At 43.0% G+C, this 15431-nt stretch overlaps 1 protein-coding gene across 1 annotated transcript in view; it reads left to right on the top strand.

Moving 5' to 3' along the window:
- The window catches only part of NPLOC4 (NPL4 homolog, ubiquitin recognition factor), a 340333-nt gene that overhangs the window by 299144 nt on the left and 25758 nt on the right, over positions 1-15431 (top strand). The window contains exon 15 of the mRNA XM_069199778.1: positions 6503-6619. Within this exon, the coding sequence (XP_069055879.1) occupies positions 6503-6619 (117 nt within the window). The remainder of the gene's footprint in view (positions 1-6502; positions 6620-15431) is intronic.

Below are 15431 nucleotides of genomic sequence, written 5' to 3'. Positions count from 1 at the left end.
TACACAACACAATTGGATCTATCTGTAGTACTCATCACAAGCTCCCAAACAGACAAGACCTATTCACTCATAAACAAGGGTCAAATCAGGCATCCCAATCCCATTATGCTCAACCTGGTGATTAGGCTCCAGAGGTCATAGAGTTTAGATATCTACAGCTTCCATTAGAATGTATAGATATTCTAAGGGAAGCACGCAAACCTACAACCAGACAGTGCTATGCAGGTAAATGGAAACATTTTGTATATTACTGCCAACCCAAAATTATTGATCCACTGAAAGCATCAGTACAGGATATTGCCTGTTAACTGCTTTACTTACAAAAAGCAAATCTTGCAAACGCATCTATTAAAATTCATTTACCTGCAATATCAGCTTACCTCCAAAACAGACAGCATACCTCTTTGTTTAGAATTCCTGTCTTAAAAGCTTTTATGGAAGGCCTTAAAAGAGTTAGTCCAGCTAGAGTTCTACCAGCTCCTGCCTGGAATCTTACCATCTTCCAAATTCACGAAAATAAAATAGTACTTAGGACAAACCCAAAATTGCTACCCAATGTGGTTTCACCATTTCACATTGCCAGTCTTCTTTCCACAGCCAGATTAATTTGCTGAAAGAGCTCTTTGCACTCTTGATGTCAAAAAGAGCTCTCATGTATTACATAGATAGAACAAAAGATTTCTGAAAATCTAAACAACTTTTTGTGTCTTTCCAACAACCTCATAAAGGTAATCCTAATTCAAAACTGGGATTAGCTAGATGGATAGTAAAGTGTATTCAAACTTGCTACCTTAAAGCTAAAAGACAGCTATTAGTAACTTCTAAAGCACATTCTACTAGAAGAAAGGAGCTTTAATGGCATTCTTAGGAAATATACCAGTGGCAGACATATGCAAAGCAGCCACATGGTCCACACCACACTCATTTACTAAACACTACTGTGGATGTTTTATCTCTCCAACAAGCAAATGTTGGTCAAGCAGGGCTTAAGACACTATTTCAAGATACTCCAATTCCCACAGGGTAGCCACTGCTTACTTTAGGAGGGGACTGCTTTTGAGTCTATGCAAAGCATGTGTATCTGCAGCTACACATGCCATTGAATGGAAAATGTCACTTACCCAGTAGACATCTATTTGTGTCATGTAGACCTGCAGCTTCACATGCCCCGCCCTCCTCCCCGGACGCCTGTAGCCGTTGTAGTAATTTCTTTATATAAATATGCATATACATTGTATGGAGGAGGAGTCACTCGAACTCGTGCCTCGAAAAAGCTTCTTCGAAGAAAAACAACTTGTAACACTCAGAGCCCAGCACTAGATGGCGGACTTATGAAAAGCATGTGAATTTGCAGCACTACATGCCACAAACTGATGTCTACTGGGTAAGTGAGACTTTCCATATAATGCCGTGTGAAATAAAAGGATCTGTAGCTACCTCAGGGTAACAGAGAGTCGAGTGACTCTCTAATTAATAAAGTCATCTATTGGATACGCTCCCAGAGGAACTGTCTCTCTGTTATCCGGTCTGACATACGTGAGGCCCATAGATATAACCAGTCAGGGTCGGAATTTGATTATATTTCGATTCTTTTTAATGACAGTAGTCTAGTTAATGATCTCCTGGCCTTTGATACATGGACAGGTATACTACGTACAGGTAGGGAATCGAATCTTAGACTTAGCACTCAGCCGCCTGGGGCCCCGCTATGTAGAGGATGTTGTACATCCGGAACCATCGCAGCTGGGGTTATTTCTTCTTTAGATAACTCTGTAACATCTAAACCCGTGAATCCTGCCCCCTTACTTCCTGAATTAGACTGACTGATTGCCCCCTGCACAGTACTTCCTAAAATAGTAAATGATGAGTGTCAACTTACAGGGACTCCATCTCCTGCCCCCCTATTGAGAACTAAGTCAATATTTACACCTCCCAAAATTAATATTATATCATGGAATGTTGCAGGAATCAAGTCAAAGTTGGACGACCCGGACTGGGTAAGCCTTGTTAATAAACAAGATATCTGTCTTTTTCAGGAAACTTGGTCTGCAGAACAGCTATCCATACAAGGCTTTACAACCTATTTTTTGGCTGCACAACCTCCCTCTGGTGGCTTTGGAAGACAGATAGGAGGGTTAATGATTCTATTGAATAATAGGCTAGAATGTGACCACTCCATGATAAAGATTAATTCCTATGATCTGCTGGGTGTCCAACTCATATTCCGACCTGGATTCAGGATGATAGTTCTGAATACTTATGTAAGATCCGTTCTCCGTGGGTCAGAATCAATGGTTCTCACCCAGCTGATGGACTATATAGAGCTTCTGGACCCTTCAGATCTTCTGATTATAGCAGGTGATTTTAATTGTTCTTTTGTGTTGGACAACACCATCAGCAATCTGACTACTGAGGAGGACGAATATTGGGGTATTCCCCAATCTAAGGAAACGGCGTTTTTGCCCGCTTCCCGTGTTGCATCTCAGTTGTCTTCCCTTTGTCTGAAATATGGCCTGAGAGAATGTAACGGCCGCACTAAATCTGACTCAGAGCGAGCCATCACTTTCAAGCGAGGGCTTTCCTTTAGTACTATTGATTATATTCTGGTGGATATTAGGCTATGGTCAAGTTCACTGGACATGGAAATCTTACCTCGCTTGGATAGCGATCATAATCCTCTGTGCCTTGTACTGACCAACCATGCATTTTTAAGAGTCCAGCACACTACGATCACTAACGTCCCACTCCCTTATTTGAATCATAGACGTTCTCGGGTCTGCTGGCCAAAGGTGGAATCCAACCCGTATTTGATTGGGGAAATATATTCATTTTTTTTAAAACTCTTCGCAGATTATGAGGAACAAGAAGCCTCTGATATTCCCATTATGGTTATCCACAATAAATTGGTGGATTCCCTACAGGGTATCTTCTATAGGGAAATCCCTTCCAAATCGAGACCTGGTGACACCCCTCGTAGGGATTGGTATAATCAGGATTGTGTGCGAGCAAGATCTAATCTAAATGAGGCTGTAAAAAACTCTACCCAAGTGGCCGTTAAAGAGGCCCGACGTAGGTATGTTAATGCCCTGAAACAAGCAAAAAAAGACTGGGATAATGAGATATGGCAGAAGCTGCTTGCAGCAGTCAAATACAAAGATGATAGTTCCTTCTGGCGGCTGTTGACCTCTAGTTCGAAAAGGGGCAATGATGACATTGGTATGTACATACAGCCCGAAAGATGGGTGTCCTATTTTTCTGGAATTTATGCTCTGCCTGCACCACAATCTCTGGAGGACCCTGGATATGATGAGTGTTGGGCTGTTAACAAGACCACAACTGAGAGCATTGTTTTTACTTTAGCCGAAACAACAGCTGCAATTAATTCTTTGAGGCCAGCCAAAGCCCCTGGTCCAGATAAGATCCCAGGGGACCTGTTCAAATCAGAACCAAAGATATGGGCATGGTACATCAATGTATTGTCTAATGCCATAGCAGCTGGTAGCCCTATTCCAGATTCCTGGCGTGGCGCAGAAATAATACCGATTCACAAAAAGGGTGATGTAGGTTCACCTGCAAATTATCGACCAATCAGCCTAATTGATATTCTTCAGAAGACGTTTGCTAAGCAGGTCCTAGATAGGCTTACCGATTGGATTCAAGACAACCAAATTTTATCCCCCTTACAGGCCGGTTTTCGGCCTAAAACTAACACCATGGACCAAGTCCTCAGGCTGTCATTACTATTTTGGAAGTATGTCACCCTATCTAAGCAAAAACTTTATGTTGCTTTCGTAGATCTAAGATCTGCATTTGATTTAGTCCCAAGAGAGAAACTATGGGGAGTATTAAATAAAATCGGTATCCCAGGAAATCTAGTGCATTTGATCCAAAGATTACATGAAAAAACATTTGCACAAGTCAGATGGGGTAAGCAGGGGGAACTCACCGACAAAATAGATATTAAGAGAGGAGTACGCCAGGGCTGTGTTCTTGCCCCAACGCTATTTACATTGTTTATCAACGAGGTGGTGCAAGTCGTTACCAACTGCCAAAATGATGCTCCATCCTTGAACAACCATAAAATTCCAATTTTGATATTTGCTGATGATTCCCTCCTGATCTCCAGAACCCCTATGGGTCTCCAGGTACTTGTGGATAAGTTTAGTTTGTTTTGTGGCGACTATGGCCTTGAACTCAACCATAGCAAAACTAAATTTATGACCCTGGGTTGTGGCCCCACTAAGAGATATTCAATTTTCCATAATGGTACCCCCCTAGGTATGGTAAGCTCCATAGATTATTTGGGGGTGAGAATTAGCAACAATCTGCATTGGGGGGCCCAAATTGAAAAAAGTTCAGCTATTCTGGCGCAGAGATCTGGGGCCATTTTACGCTTTCACAAATCTACTTCTGAGAGAGTGATTACTCCAACTATTAAAATTTACCAAGCAAAGGCACAGAGCGCTGCGGTCTACGGGTCTGAAATTTGGGGGTCCTCGAACACTGGCAAGCTTGCAGTGGGGGAAAACAACTTTGTAAGGTCGACTCTGGCCTGTCCTCGCAATACCCCACTGCTGCCTATGTTCTGGGACCTTGGCCTTTCACGCATCTCTGATGTAATTGCCCTACGACCATTGCTATTCTGGGTCCGTGTATGGACCACCCCAGAGCTATCCACATACAAGGAGTCTATTCAAGACATTCTAGACAGACCAAATGTACTTACCATTCCCTGGTTTAGCCACATCTCAAAATGGTTCCACAGATTGGGCCTTAGTGAGTTTTGGAGTCATCCAGAAAGTATAAGGAAGGATCAGAAGAATCATTTAAAAATTGTTTACTGGATATATGTCAGGGAAAACTACTTGCTGTGTTCAACACACGGCAGATTGACTTCACAATTTTTTGATTTTAAATGGTACCCGTATCTGGAACCATTTATGGATACAATTCTTGACCCATTAAGTAAGAGTCTATATATTCAGTTCAGATATGGCTGTCTGCCTCTTAAATCCTATGGCAGCACATGGAGTGCGACCGCAAGTCCTGATACTTGTCCGAGTTGTAATCAAATTTCTGAATCTATTGTACATTTTATGTTTATATGCCCTGTTTATTTGATTGCGCGACGGAAGTGGTTACGACCTGTGTGCAGTAATATGGGGGTAAGACATTGTATTGTTGCCTTAAGGATCATGATGAGGGAAACTTCTCTCCCTCTATCCTGTGCGGTTAGTTAGTATATTGTAGCTGCTTGGCATATACGTTCTAAATTTCTGGGGAAATAATGATGATGAGGACCAAAAAAAAAAGTGTTTTAGTTGCCAAATTTTAACTATACACATAGACTGAAACAAAACCCTTTGTCTATTTAAATGTTAGGTATTAGGGGGTTAGGTGCTTTTTTTTAAGGAAAATAATTTTATGTGTTTTAAGGCTGAAATATATGTTTTTATCTTATTCTTATTCTTTTTAACCTAATTTATATTTCCTTTTTCATTCAATTGTTGGTTGTTTTGCTTTTATGGTTGAAAGTAACCGAATAAAGCTATGTGTTGGAAGTGGAAGTGAAAAGGATCTGTACCTAGTGACTATCCGTGCTCTAGGAATCTTATCCCTTGCATGTGCAGCCTCAGACTGAACTATTGTGATTGTCAGGTTCACTAAGGAAAAACAGAAATCTAAAGATTTATTCAGTGACTTCATTAGCAGTGTAACGCAGAGCAGAGGCGCACACTCTCCAGAGCCATGCAAGTGACCTCTGCATCCCGAGAGCTAATGCAGCTGTAGTATATCAACTCACTTACTGGTTGATATGGGCAGGAAAGCTGCTACTTAAGCCGCTCCAGATGTGTTCGGTACTTCCCTTGATGGTGGCTCCAGATCAGTTGTTGCTCATTTCAACTAAGTCATGTTAAAGTACATTTTCGTTTAGGTAAATGTATTGTCTTTTACATCTGGCACTTTCAGTCAGGCGGTTTGGATATATTTCTGGAAGGAGGAATGAAAAACTCTGAAAAACTGAGCACATCACACAATCCTGGGAGATAGAAGGCTAAGGAGTAGAAAAACATGTGGCACTTTTATTAATCTTTACCTTAAAAAATATATTCACTGTGTGATAGCAAGAATGCTGTAGTGTTGGGCGTTCAGTGACGTAACAAGGCTTGAAAACCTTCAATTGATAAACTGACTTCTACCAGTCTGATTCCCTGACAGTGACAGTCTGTGAGCTAGGTTTATATGTATTTACTGTATGATAATGTTAATAAGATACTAAACTGTGTAAATAAGAACAGTGAAGTATTCTGGTTGATTAAAACCTGCATATGTATATTTTCGTTCCAAGAGCCCTAAATATTGAGTTCAAACCTTGTTCTTTTTCATGCCAAACGTCTTCACCTAACTCTGATAGCTATGAACGTCTGTTTTTATGTACTTGTACAAGTTGTGAACTTTTTAATTACTGGAAAGTACTGTCTTATTTATCTTTTTTCTGAAGGATTTCCACAGCCTGTCCACCTACTTGTCCCAGAATACATCCTCTGTTTTTCTTGACATCATCTCAGATTTCCATTTGCTGCTTTTCTTGGTCAGCAACGATGTGATGCCTCTACGGGTATGTAACCAATTAGATAAAAGCTGGACATTTGGTACAGTAAGATATACCACTGTGACTAAGTTGCAAGCACAATTATGTCCATTTGTAGCCTTGTATCAAATAAGCAGAGTTACTAGGAATATTGTTTTGCACAATTATGTTCAAAGGTCTCAGGTTTTTTTTTTTTTTGTGTTTGGTGGATGTGGGCACCTGCCAATATTTGATCAATGTTCAGGCTTTGCAACCACCCTACCTAGAATATACTCATACAAAAATTGGTGTTCAATGCAGATAGGGCGGGCAGGACATACACTGTAATTAACCAACCTAGTCTTTTGTGGTAACATGCTAGCACTCGATAACAGCATTGAATCCTAACTAACTCTCATTAAGGAAGCCTTGAAAATAATAATAATGATCTAATCAATTCTTCTCCGTGTCTTCCTCTTCTCTCGCATGCATCTGCTTTGTGTTCCACTGCAATCCCTGTAATGTGAAGTCCTGAACATTAACAGTTATGACTGTCTCAAATGCACACCTGTCTTCCTGTGTCGATATGTCGGTTCACTCACTTAAGACTCCTCTGAGAATGACACTGCTAAAAAGGACACATTCATAATGATGTGCGTTAATGTTGAACTTAAGAAAGCATTAAACCTCAAGTCAAGACTTCCCTTCCATCAATTCTTTAAAGAATGCTGAACGAAAGCTCCACTTGCACCTGCTTTTGGGTTTCACTAGCTTCACTTTCTTCCTGCATGCCACTTTGCACAGTCACTCTTTCACTCACTCACTCTTTCACTCACTCTGCTTCTGCCATTTCTTTCACACTCAAATGCTGCCTTCAACGTTCATACCCTGTACATATTTTTACTATCCTCCGCTCATGCCAGCTCGAAAGCTACTATACTAGTAGAATATAGTTTTGCACCAAGTCATATCTTTCTCAACCCACCAGTGCAACTCTTACATTGGAACTGTCCAGGCAGAATGGACTGGACTTAAGTTATGGCAGTAAGTGAGACACTCTCAGACATTTGGCATTGTTTAGTGTCATTACAATTTCGATTTCACAATCCTCCCTAGTTAAAAAAAATAATGAATGGAAATATTGGAGATATTTATTGGATCACTATTCATGCAAAGGTGAACAAATGTATTAATATTCATTAAGGCTCAATTGTGCTGTTTTATTTCCTTTGGGCAAATCAAATTCTGTAATTGCATAAAACATAGGCTTCAGTTGGTGACATGACGTTTTTCTGTTTATAAATTTTGGATACAACCTTTAACATTTTAACATCTGAGACAATTTTAGGGTTCCCTTTGAGACAATATTAGGGATGACTTTATGAATGTTGACATTCACTTACCAAACCAATTTGAGCCAAAACGAATATGGGACTTGGGTTTACTACTACATTAATGGCTTTGTGTTTTTCTGAGTGTATGAGAAATGCGAGTGTTCTGCTTCAGGAACAGATTTTTGCCTTCATGTTATATTCCTATGGCATCTGCTGTTTTCATTGGTGGCGCTGTCAGAAGAAAATCCTGGTGAGAAACCCTTTCAATAGCCCATGCATGTTTGACTTTCAGTATTCTAAGCAGTCCTCAGACTTCTCCATATGCACCCTTTCATCATAATCTAGTTACCACATTCATACTATTTCTCGTGCAGGAGATACGCTAGGTTTAAAGATCAAAGCATCTGCTCTGCTTGTGGAAACTCATCCTGCGTTTTTCATGACTCCTCTATGTTCCTTGGCAACGGTAATACTTTCTTCTCTGTGAACTGATGTAGTCTGTAGCCAATAGAATTGCACAATATTCTCCTCACTTAGACCACACAATGTGGACCAGTTACTGGCCTCTGTCCAGAATACCGCCCTGCAGCAGTATTATGGTAGGAGTTATTATCGATCAGTTTCAAGATTACTTTGAAGAGATTTTCATTCCGTTCAATCTGTTCACACCTGTGAAAAGGATTGAATCTGCCTTTGCTGTTATCATATAGGAGCTCTTCCTCATGCTTGCCAAAGGCCAGTAAGTCTTTTTGGTTCTCCTTGATCTCTGTGAGGGGAACAGCACATTTGGCTATAATATTCAGTTTTCGAGAGTGAAAAAGTCGTTTGTGATATTTGGGATTGCACTAAACTGGATATGTTCCTTTGTGTGCCCGAATATGTTTTTGAGCCACATAATCCTCAGCAGTTAATTTTCTCTAGTGTCCATCCTTCTCACCACATTTTCTCAACTGGTACGTGCCTATACTATCCTTGTTTTTCTAAAGAGTGCTTCCTTTGCCTGAATGAAGCAAAAATTGAGGAGGGCTAAATAAAGCATACCCTCCATTTAATTTGACCTCCTTTATATTTATCACTGTGCCATCCCTCAGAAAGTTAAAAAATTGAGGATTCTCTTCATATTTAATCTTTCAAGAGTGAAATATGGAATTTGCTCAAGCTTTGGAAAATGTTCCCTCTCCTGCAACCTCTAATTTAGTTCTTGTCTGGTTATTCGTCATCTAGACTACTGCAGTGTAATTTATATTCAGACTAATGAGCCTTTCAGGATATACTTGAACATATGAAAGTATGAACGTACTAAGTCGGCTCTGAAAGCTTTCCACTGGTTCCTGTGGATGCCAGGATCAAATTCAATACTGTATTCTCTATAAAGCCTTCTGGAACAAAAGTCTGGCATGTTTTAAATACTTTCCTGCACAAAATATTGATTCAGTAACTTTACATTCTTTGCCTTAATGCCCCTTCAACGGACAGGACCACATTGATTGGTTATAAACTGTGAAATACCCTCATCTCCTGACTTGGAGCTGACCAAACACTTCTGACCCAGGAAATAACTTAACTACTCACACATCCGTTCCCAAGACATAATTTGTCTCAAGTCTTGTTTCCTGGATCTGTGATCGAAGAATATCAGTTAGTGATGTCACTACATCCTGCTAGACTCTGACACAAAGTAACAAAGATGCTGCAAGGGTGCGCTGAGAGTCTAGTTTGGGTGAACCACCAAGGGGGTTCAGTTCTTGCGATGCTCGGGAACGTAGGTACACCAGTGGTCCTCTTCTCCTCTGTTCGGGGCGGCCGGGTGCAGTGGTGTTTGGACCATTTGGCCTGGTCACGGGTGGCGGTCGATGAGGCCCACAGAAACAGGCTGCAGGCATGGACTAGGGGACCAGTCCAGCCAAACCAACAAGTTGGCCCAGGTCCCACGAGCCGGGGAATGTAGGGACACCAGTGATCCTCTTCTCGGTCTGGGTGCACAGGTGCAGTGGACTGTCAGGTCTCCGTCACCAGAGACGGTTGCGGTTGAGGGGGGACCTACAGAGAGTGGCTGCAAGCGCTGTCAGGAAGTCCACAGTGGGTGAACTCAGTGTGGGCTTTGTCCTTGGAGGGCCTGAGAACCACGTTGACACTGTTGGCAGACTTCAGGACGGGCTAGGCGGCTTGGGTTCAGTGTTGATGTCTGGTGTTGGGTTTTGGCGGTCCTGGGTCCTCACAGTTCTTCATTGGTTGCCTTCAGATGTAGGGAAGCAGAACCTGTCCTCCAAGGGAGTTCTTTTTGGAGATTTGCAAAGCACTGGCAGCTCTCCCGGTTTCTTTGAGGCTGCAGACGCAGGACAGGTCAGTTGCTTCACAAGATTCGGGTGCAGCAGGCAGGGTTGGCACCAAGTCCATTGTGCTCCTCAGTTCCCGGGTCAGCAGGCTTCTTGTCCACTCCTCCTTTTGTGTCCAGAGAAGATCTGAGGTCCTGGTATCAGAGGGTCCCCTAAATGCCCACTTTAAGGGGCATGAAGGGTAGTAGTCAGTGGGCTTCTTATCGTTGGGGTCACAACACCCCCTTCCTTTGCGGAGTGGGCATCACAGTGTCCTAGAATTCCTAATTCAGCCACACACAAGATAGCAGAATTCACTTGAGGCTATTCGCCCTAGAGGTGTGTTCAGTCTGGCAGTGCAGCACGCCTCCTGCACAGCTAATTTTCCCACCTGTCCAGGTGTCAAATGGGCCCTGAGGCAGGGGAAGTTCACATCTCCCTCTGAGGAGAACCAGATCTGCATACCAAAGGTGGTGGACTCCTTTGAAGCTTCCTGCCTTGGAATGCAGATTTGCAGGTCATCCTGTTGGGAGGGGTGTATAACACCCCTGCAAGACTAGGCTTTGTTTCTGACCTCCAGAGAGCAAAGCTCTCACCCTTGAGGGGTCAGAACCTCACCTGTTGGTGGCAGGCTGGCTAGAACTAGTCAGTTAGCCCACCAACAGTTGGTGGGTTTTCAGGGGGCACATGTAGGGTCCCTCTGAGTGCATGTTTTAATACATCCATCACTGGAATCAGTGAGGGTTTATCAATACGAGATGTTTGATGCCAAAAATCCTTATTTTCAGTGAAGCCATCATGTAGCTGGAGAACTTAGTGTCCAGCACATGTACTAAAAATGGCTTCCCTGTTCACTTACTATGTCTAAGAATCGACAAAGACATAGTGGGGGCAAAATGTCTCATGCAGATATGTCCTCACCTGTAATGTTATGCACTCTGCCTTAGGGCTGTAAGGGCTGCTGTAGGGGTGACTTATAAATATTACAGGCAGTGTTAGGGGACATGGCACACAAGTGTGCCCCATGTAATGTTTTCACTTTTTGGAGCACCTTGTCACGCAGCCTGCAGTCTTCATGAGTTTGGTGCTGGGTCCCTAAGGGTGGCACAAGTTATGCTGCAGCTCTTAGGGACTCTCCTTGGTACTAAAACCCTAGGTTCCAGAGGTACCATCTACTAGGGACGTAATAGAGGTGCTAAAAGGCCTGGCCACTTGGGGATCAAGAGACAAGGGGGGTTATTCTAACTTTGGAGGAGGTGTTAATCCGTCCCAAAAGTGACGGAAAAGTGACGGATTTACCACCAGCCGTATTACGAGTCCATTATATCCTATGGAACTCGTAATACGGCTGGTGGTATATCCGTCACTTTACCGTCACTTTTGGGACGGATTAACACTCCTCCAAAGTTAGAATAACCCCCAAGGTGTCTTGTTTTGTGGAAGAAACACTGGCACTGGGGACCTGGTCAGCAGAAACCCAGTGCACTACAGTCAAAGTTGCAGCAAAGAGTGGGGGGGCTTTTGCAAACAGAACCCAGTTTCCTACATTTACCAGCAGCGATAACACCAATACAGGCTGTGACAACTACCGGCCTCCCAGCCTTTTTGAGGGTGAGGTAAGAGGTACAGCCAACAACTTCCAGGCCCACAGGAGTAACTTTCTACTCTGCAGCAAAAGCTCTCCTGGAGGGAGATTGGATCGCCATTGACCTCCTGGAGGACTGTCATTTTAGATCAGTGTGTTCTCCAAATCGTAGACCAAGGTTATTCCCTCCCTTTCCTATCCCACGGACATGCCACTCACACCTCAAAATATTTTGGAGGATCACTTGTCCATACACTGTGGAGAAATTCTTGCTCCCTTGGCCAAGGGTGCAATAGAGAGTGTGCCGGTATCAGAAATCGGGACTGGCTATTACTCCTGTTAGCTTTTTTTATCTAGAAAGACAAGTTCAGAATACTCACTGTGGCCCTTATCTGTCTGCCTTGGATCCAGGAGACTCAATGGGAGCATTGGATCTCCAGGATGCATATCTTCTTATCCCCATCCTGCTGACCCACAGACGTTACCTGCAGTTACAGGTAGGCCTCAAGCAGTTTCAGTTCTCTGTGCTCGCCTTCGGTCTGAACTGTGCGCCTTGGGTGTTCCCAAAGTCGATAGTGGTGTTTGCAGCTCATCTGATGAGATTGGGAATACCAGTCTTCCCATACCTCAACAACTGGATTCTGAAGGTGGGCTTGCCCCAAACAGCCGTAAATCATCTCCAGACTATGGCAACTCTGTTGATATTGTTGCGTTTTTACCATCAGCTTTCTGAAGTCACACCTGACATCTCTCCTTTTCATGGTGCTGTAGGAGCTATTGGTCCGCCTCAAGGAGTCCAGGGCTTTTGGCCTATGATCCAGATGTTTCGGCCTTTAGCCTGGATTTCAGTGATAGAGGCTATCAGGTTTCTGAACCTCCTGCCCTGCAGTATCTTGCTTGTGGACCTCACCAGATGGTAGTACATGTGGGTTCTGCAGAGGGATTTAAAGTCTCAGTGGGCTCTCTCCAAGGGGCCTTCTCGAAGTCCATTCAGACGTTAAGGCTCAAGTCATCCTAGTAGTACTGGTCTGTGCGAGGAGAGTGTGGTACACAGAACTTCTGGCCATGAACAATTCGTCATGCTGTTGCAGCAGTAGAAACGAGTGCTACGCCTGAACCTGCACAGTATACACCTCCATGCTTAGAGACTAAGTTGCGACAGCTGATAGCTTTCCATCTCCTCCGAAAGTGATTGGTTTCATCTTGTCAGCAAGTCATCGATCCACCAAGCCTGTTTATGCCAGACGCTGGCAGGCTTTTGTTGCTTGATCCTTTGCTTGACTCATCCAACTCATGAATGCGGAGTTGTCAGAAGTTCTATTGTTTTGGCTTTCATTAGCCCAGCAAGGCCTTGCTGTGGCAATGGTTAAATGTTGGCTTTAGGCCTTCCTGTATTTGACTGATCAGACTTCCCTCTTAATAAAGTCACCTTTTGTGATGCATTCTTTGAAGGAGCTGGCACATATGTTCCCACCCACACCATTTGTGATGCTGCACTGGGACCTTAATTTGGTTCCCACATACTTAATGTGCACCCATTTGAAGCCTATGCACAGTTGTCCTTTCCTCCTGCTTCCTGTCAAAACAATGTTCCTTATCACCTTAACATCAGCCAGGCAAGTGAGTGAACTCCGGGTCTTGTGTGTGGTTCCTCCAAATATGTCCTTCTTCCGGGAGTAACTGGTTCTTCAAGTAAAAGCAGCTTTTCTGTAAAAAGTAGTTGCGCCCTTACACAGAGGTCAGGCTATCACCTTGCCAACTTTTTATGATTCACCTTGCCCCTGGAAGGAGGAGGAGTGGCGCTCCACCATCTTGAACACTAGAGGGCACAGAGATTTTATATTGACCACACCAGAGACCATTGCCTGGATGCTCAGTACTTCGTGGGCTTCTCTGGAACGAAGAAGGGAAAAATGTCCCACAGTGCACTATTTCTCAGTGATTGTTCTTAGTATAAAGATCTACTGTTGGCTATCCAGAAAGTAACCCCCAGAAAGCTTGTGAGCTCATTCCACCAGAGCAAAGGCTGCTACCACGAAATGTGTTAGTCAAGGACATCTGTCAGGCTGTTACGTGAGCGACCGTCATCACATTCACCAAACACTACTTTGTTTGTGGCCAGGTTCTGGAGGGCGGGCACTTTGCCCGATATGTCCTACAGGATTTCCTGGTCTGATCAGTTCCACAGACTCGCTACCAGAGGACGTGTACTGCTTTGGTATCTATTCACGAGGTGAGGAATCTGCAGTTAGAATCTCTATCAGAACATGCGACTTACCTTTGATAACTCTTTTTTCTGGTAGAGACTTTAACTGCAGATTCCTCACCGACCCTCCCTCCTCTATGTTATGTGGAATGGTCTCCTAAAGTCAGTTAATGAAATCATCCCTATATCTAACATATGCACACTGCTTTGTTCTGGTTTCAATGGCTCTATCTGGGTGTGGCCCATTTGGGTTGCCCCTCATACAGTTTCTTACTTGATTCATTTTCTTGAGAAGGTTGGTGATTCACGGGATAAAGGACAAAGCTGGATTCATTAGGAAGACACTTTTGCTGAGTCTATGGAAAGCTTCTTAAAGCAAAAGCATCCAATAAGAAATCAGTTTGCTGTCCCTGCCTGGGATGAACCCAGTTTCCAACCAGTTGTCAAGCATGTGGAGCAAGAACCTATAGGACTACTGAAATTATCATTAAGGTGATTGTTCCTTTTCTGGGTTTTGAAATGAATAGTTGAATAAAGGTTACATGCCTTGTGATGTCCGAACAAGTTGTGGTTTTCCCTAGCCAACTGCTGTCATTTGGTACCCCCTCAAAATGCCTTTTTAATACATTGTTGTACCCCTATTGTTGCATATTTTAGATCCCATTTTGGTATTCTGTCATCTATCCATTTAGATATTTGTGAATACCACAAGTCCACTGTTATGTACCTTTGTGAAGTGTTGTGACACCCCACGTAATATGCAGCTCTCCTCATAATTGATTTTTTTAAAATGCCAAGTGCACACTGCAGACCAACTCATTTCTATCTGAATATTTAATGTGGGTTTGTGTTATCCTGGCACTATACTTTTTTGTTTACTCTATAAAGTCAGGTTGTTATTGGGGGTTTTCTATAGTCTAAACAATTCTCTCTGGCATGCAGAATAACATGGTGTTAGTTGACAGAGGTTAAATAAGGGCCTGTATCTTTTAAGTGTGGGTATGATTGGGACTTTAAAGCTTCTTTTAGCTGCAAAATGATCGTGTGGAGCATGAAGGCGGCTGAGTTGGCTCAGTTTAATAGCACCTTGTAATACTGAATGAAAAGCAGAAACCTCCGTTTTCTGAACTGAACTGGTGGCTTGACTGCTGTTTTTTCTAATGTGGCTTCTCTCCTGTTGGACAGAAGTTAGCCTTATCCTTTGCAGACGTATTTTTTGAGCTGGATACTACAACGCATCCAGAAGACATCCTGAATCATGCATAAAAGGGTACCAACAATTACTACTCCATCTACAGTATGTACAGGTCTTGTGTGCACGTCTAATGAGAAGAATTAAAATCAAAGGCACTACTGCTCCTAAACCACCAGCTTTGTTCTTGGAGAATGCCTTCTCATTTTCTTGGCACTAGAGCTTGTT

This window comes from Pleurodeles waltl, chromosome 7 (assembly GCF_031143425.1).
Source record: "Pleurodeles waltl isolate 20211129_DDA chromosome 7, aPleWal1.hap1.20221129, whole genome shotgun sequence".
In the NCBI taxonomy this organism is placed as follows: domain Eukaryota; kingdom Metazoa; phylum Chordata; class Amphibia; order Caudata; family Salamandridae; genus Pleurodeles; species Pleurodeles waltl.
Note: the sequence above shows the minus strand (reverse complement) of the source record. Positions and strands in the feature narration are given on the sequence as shown.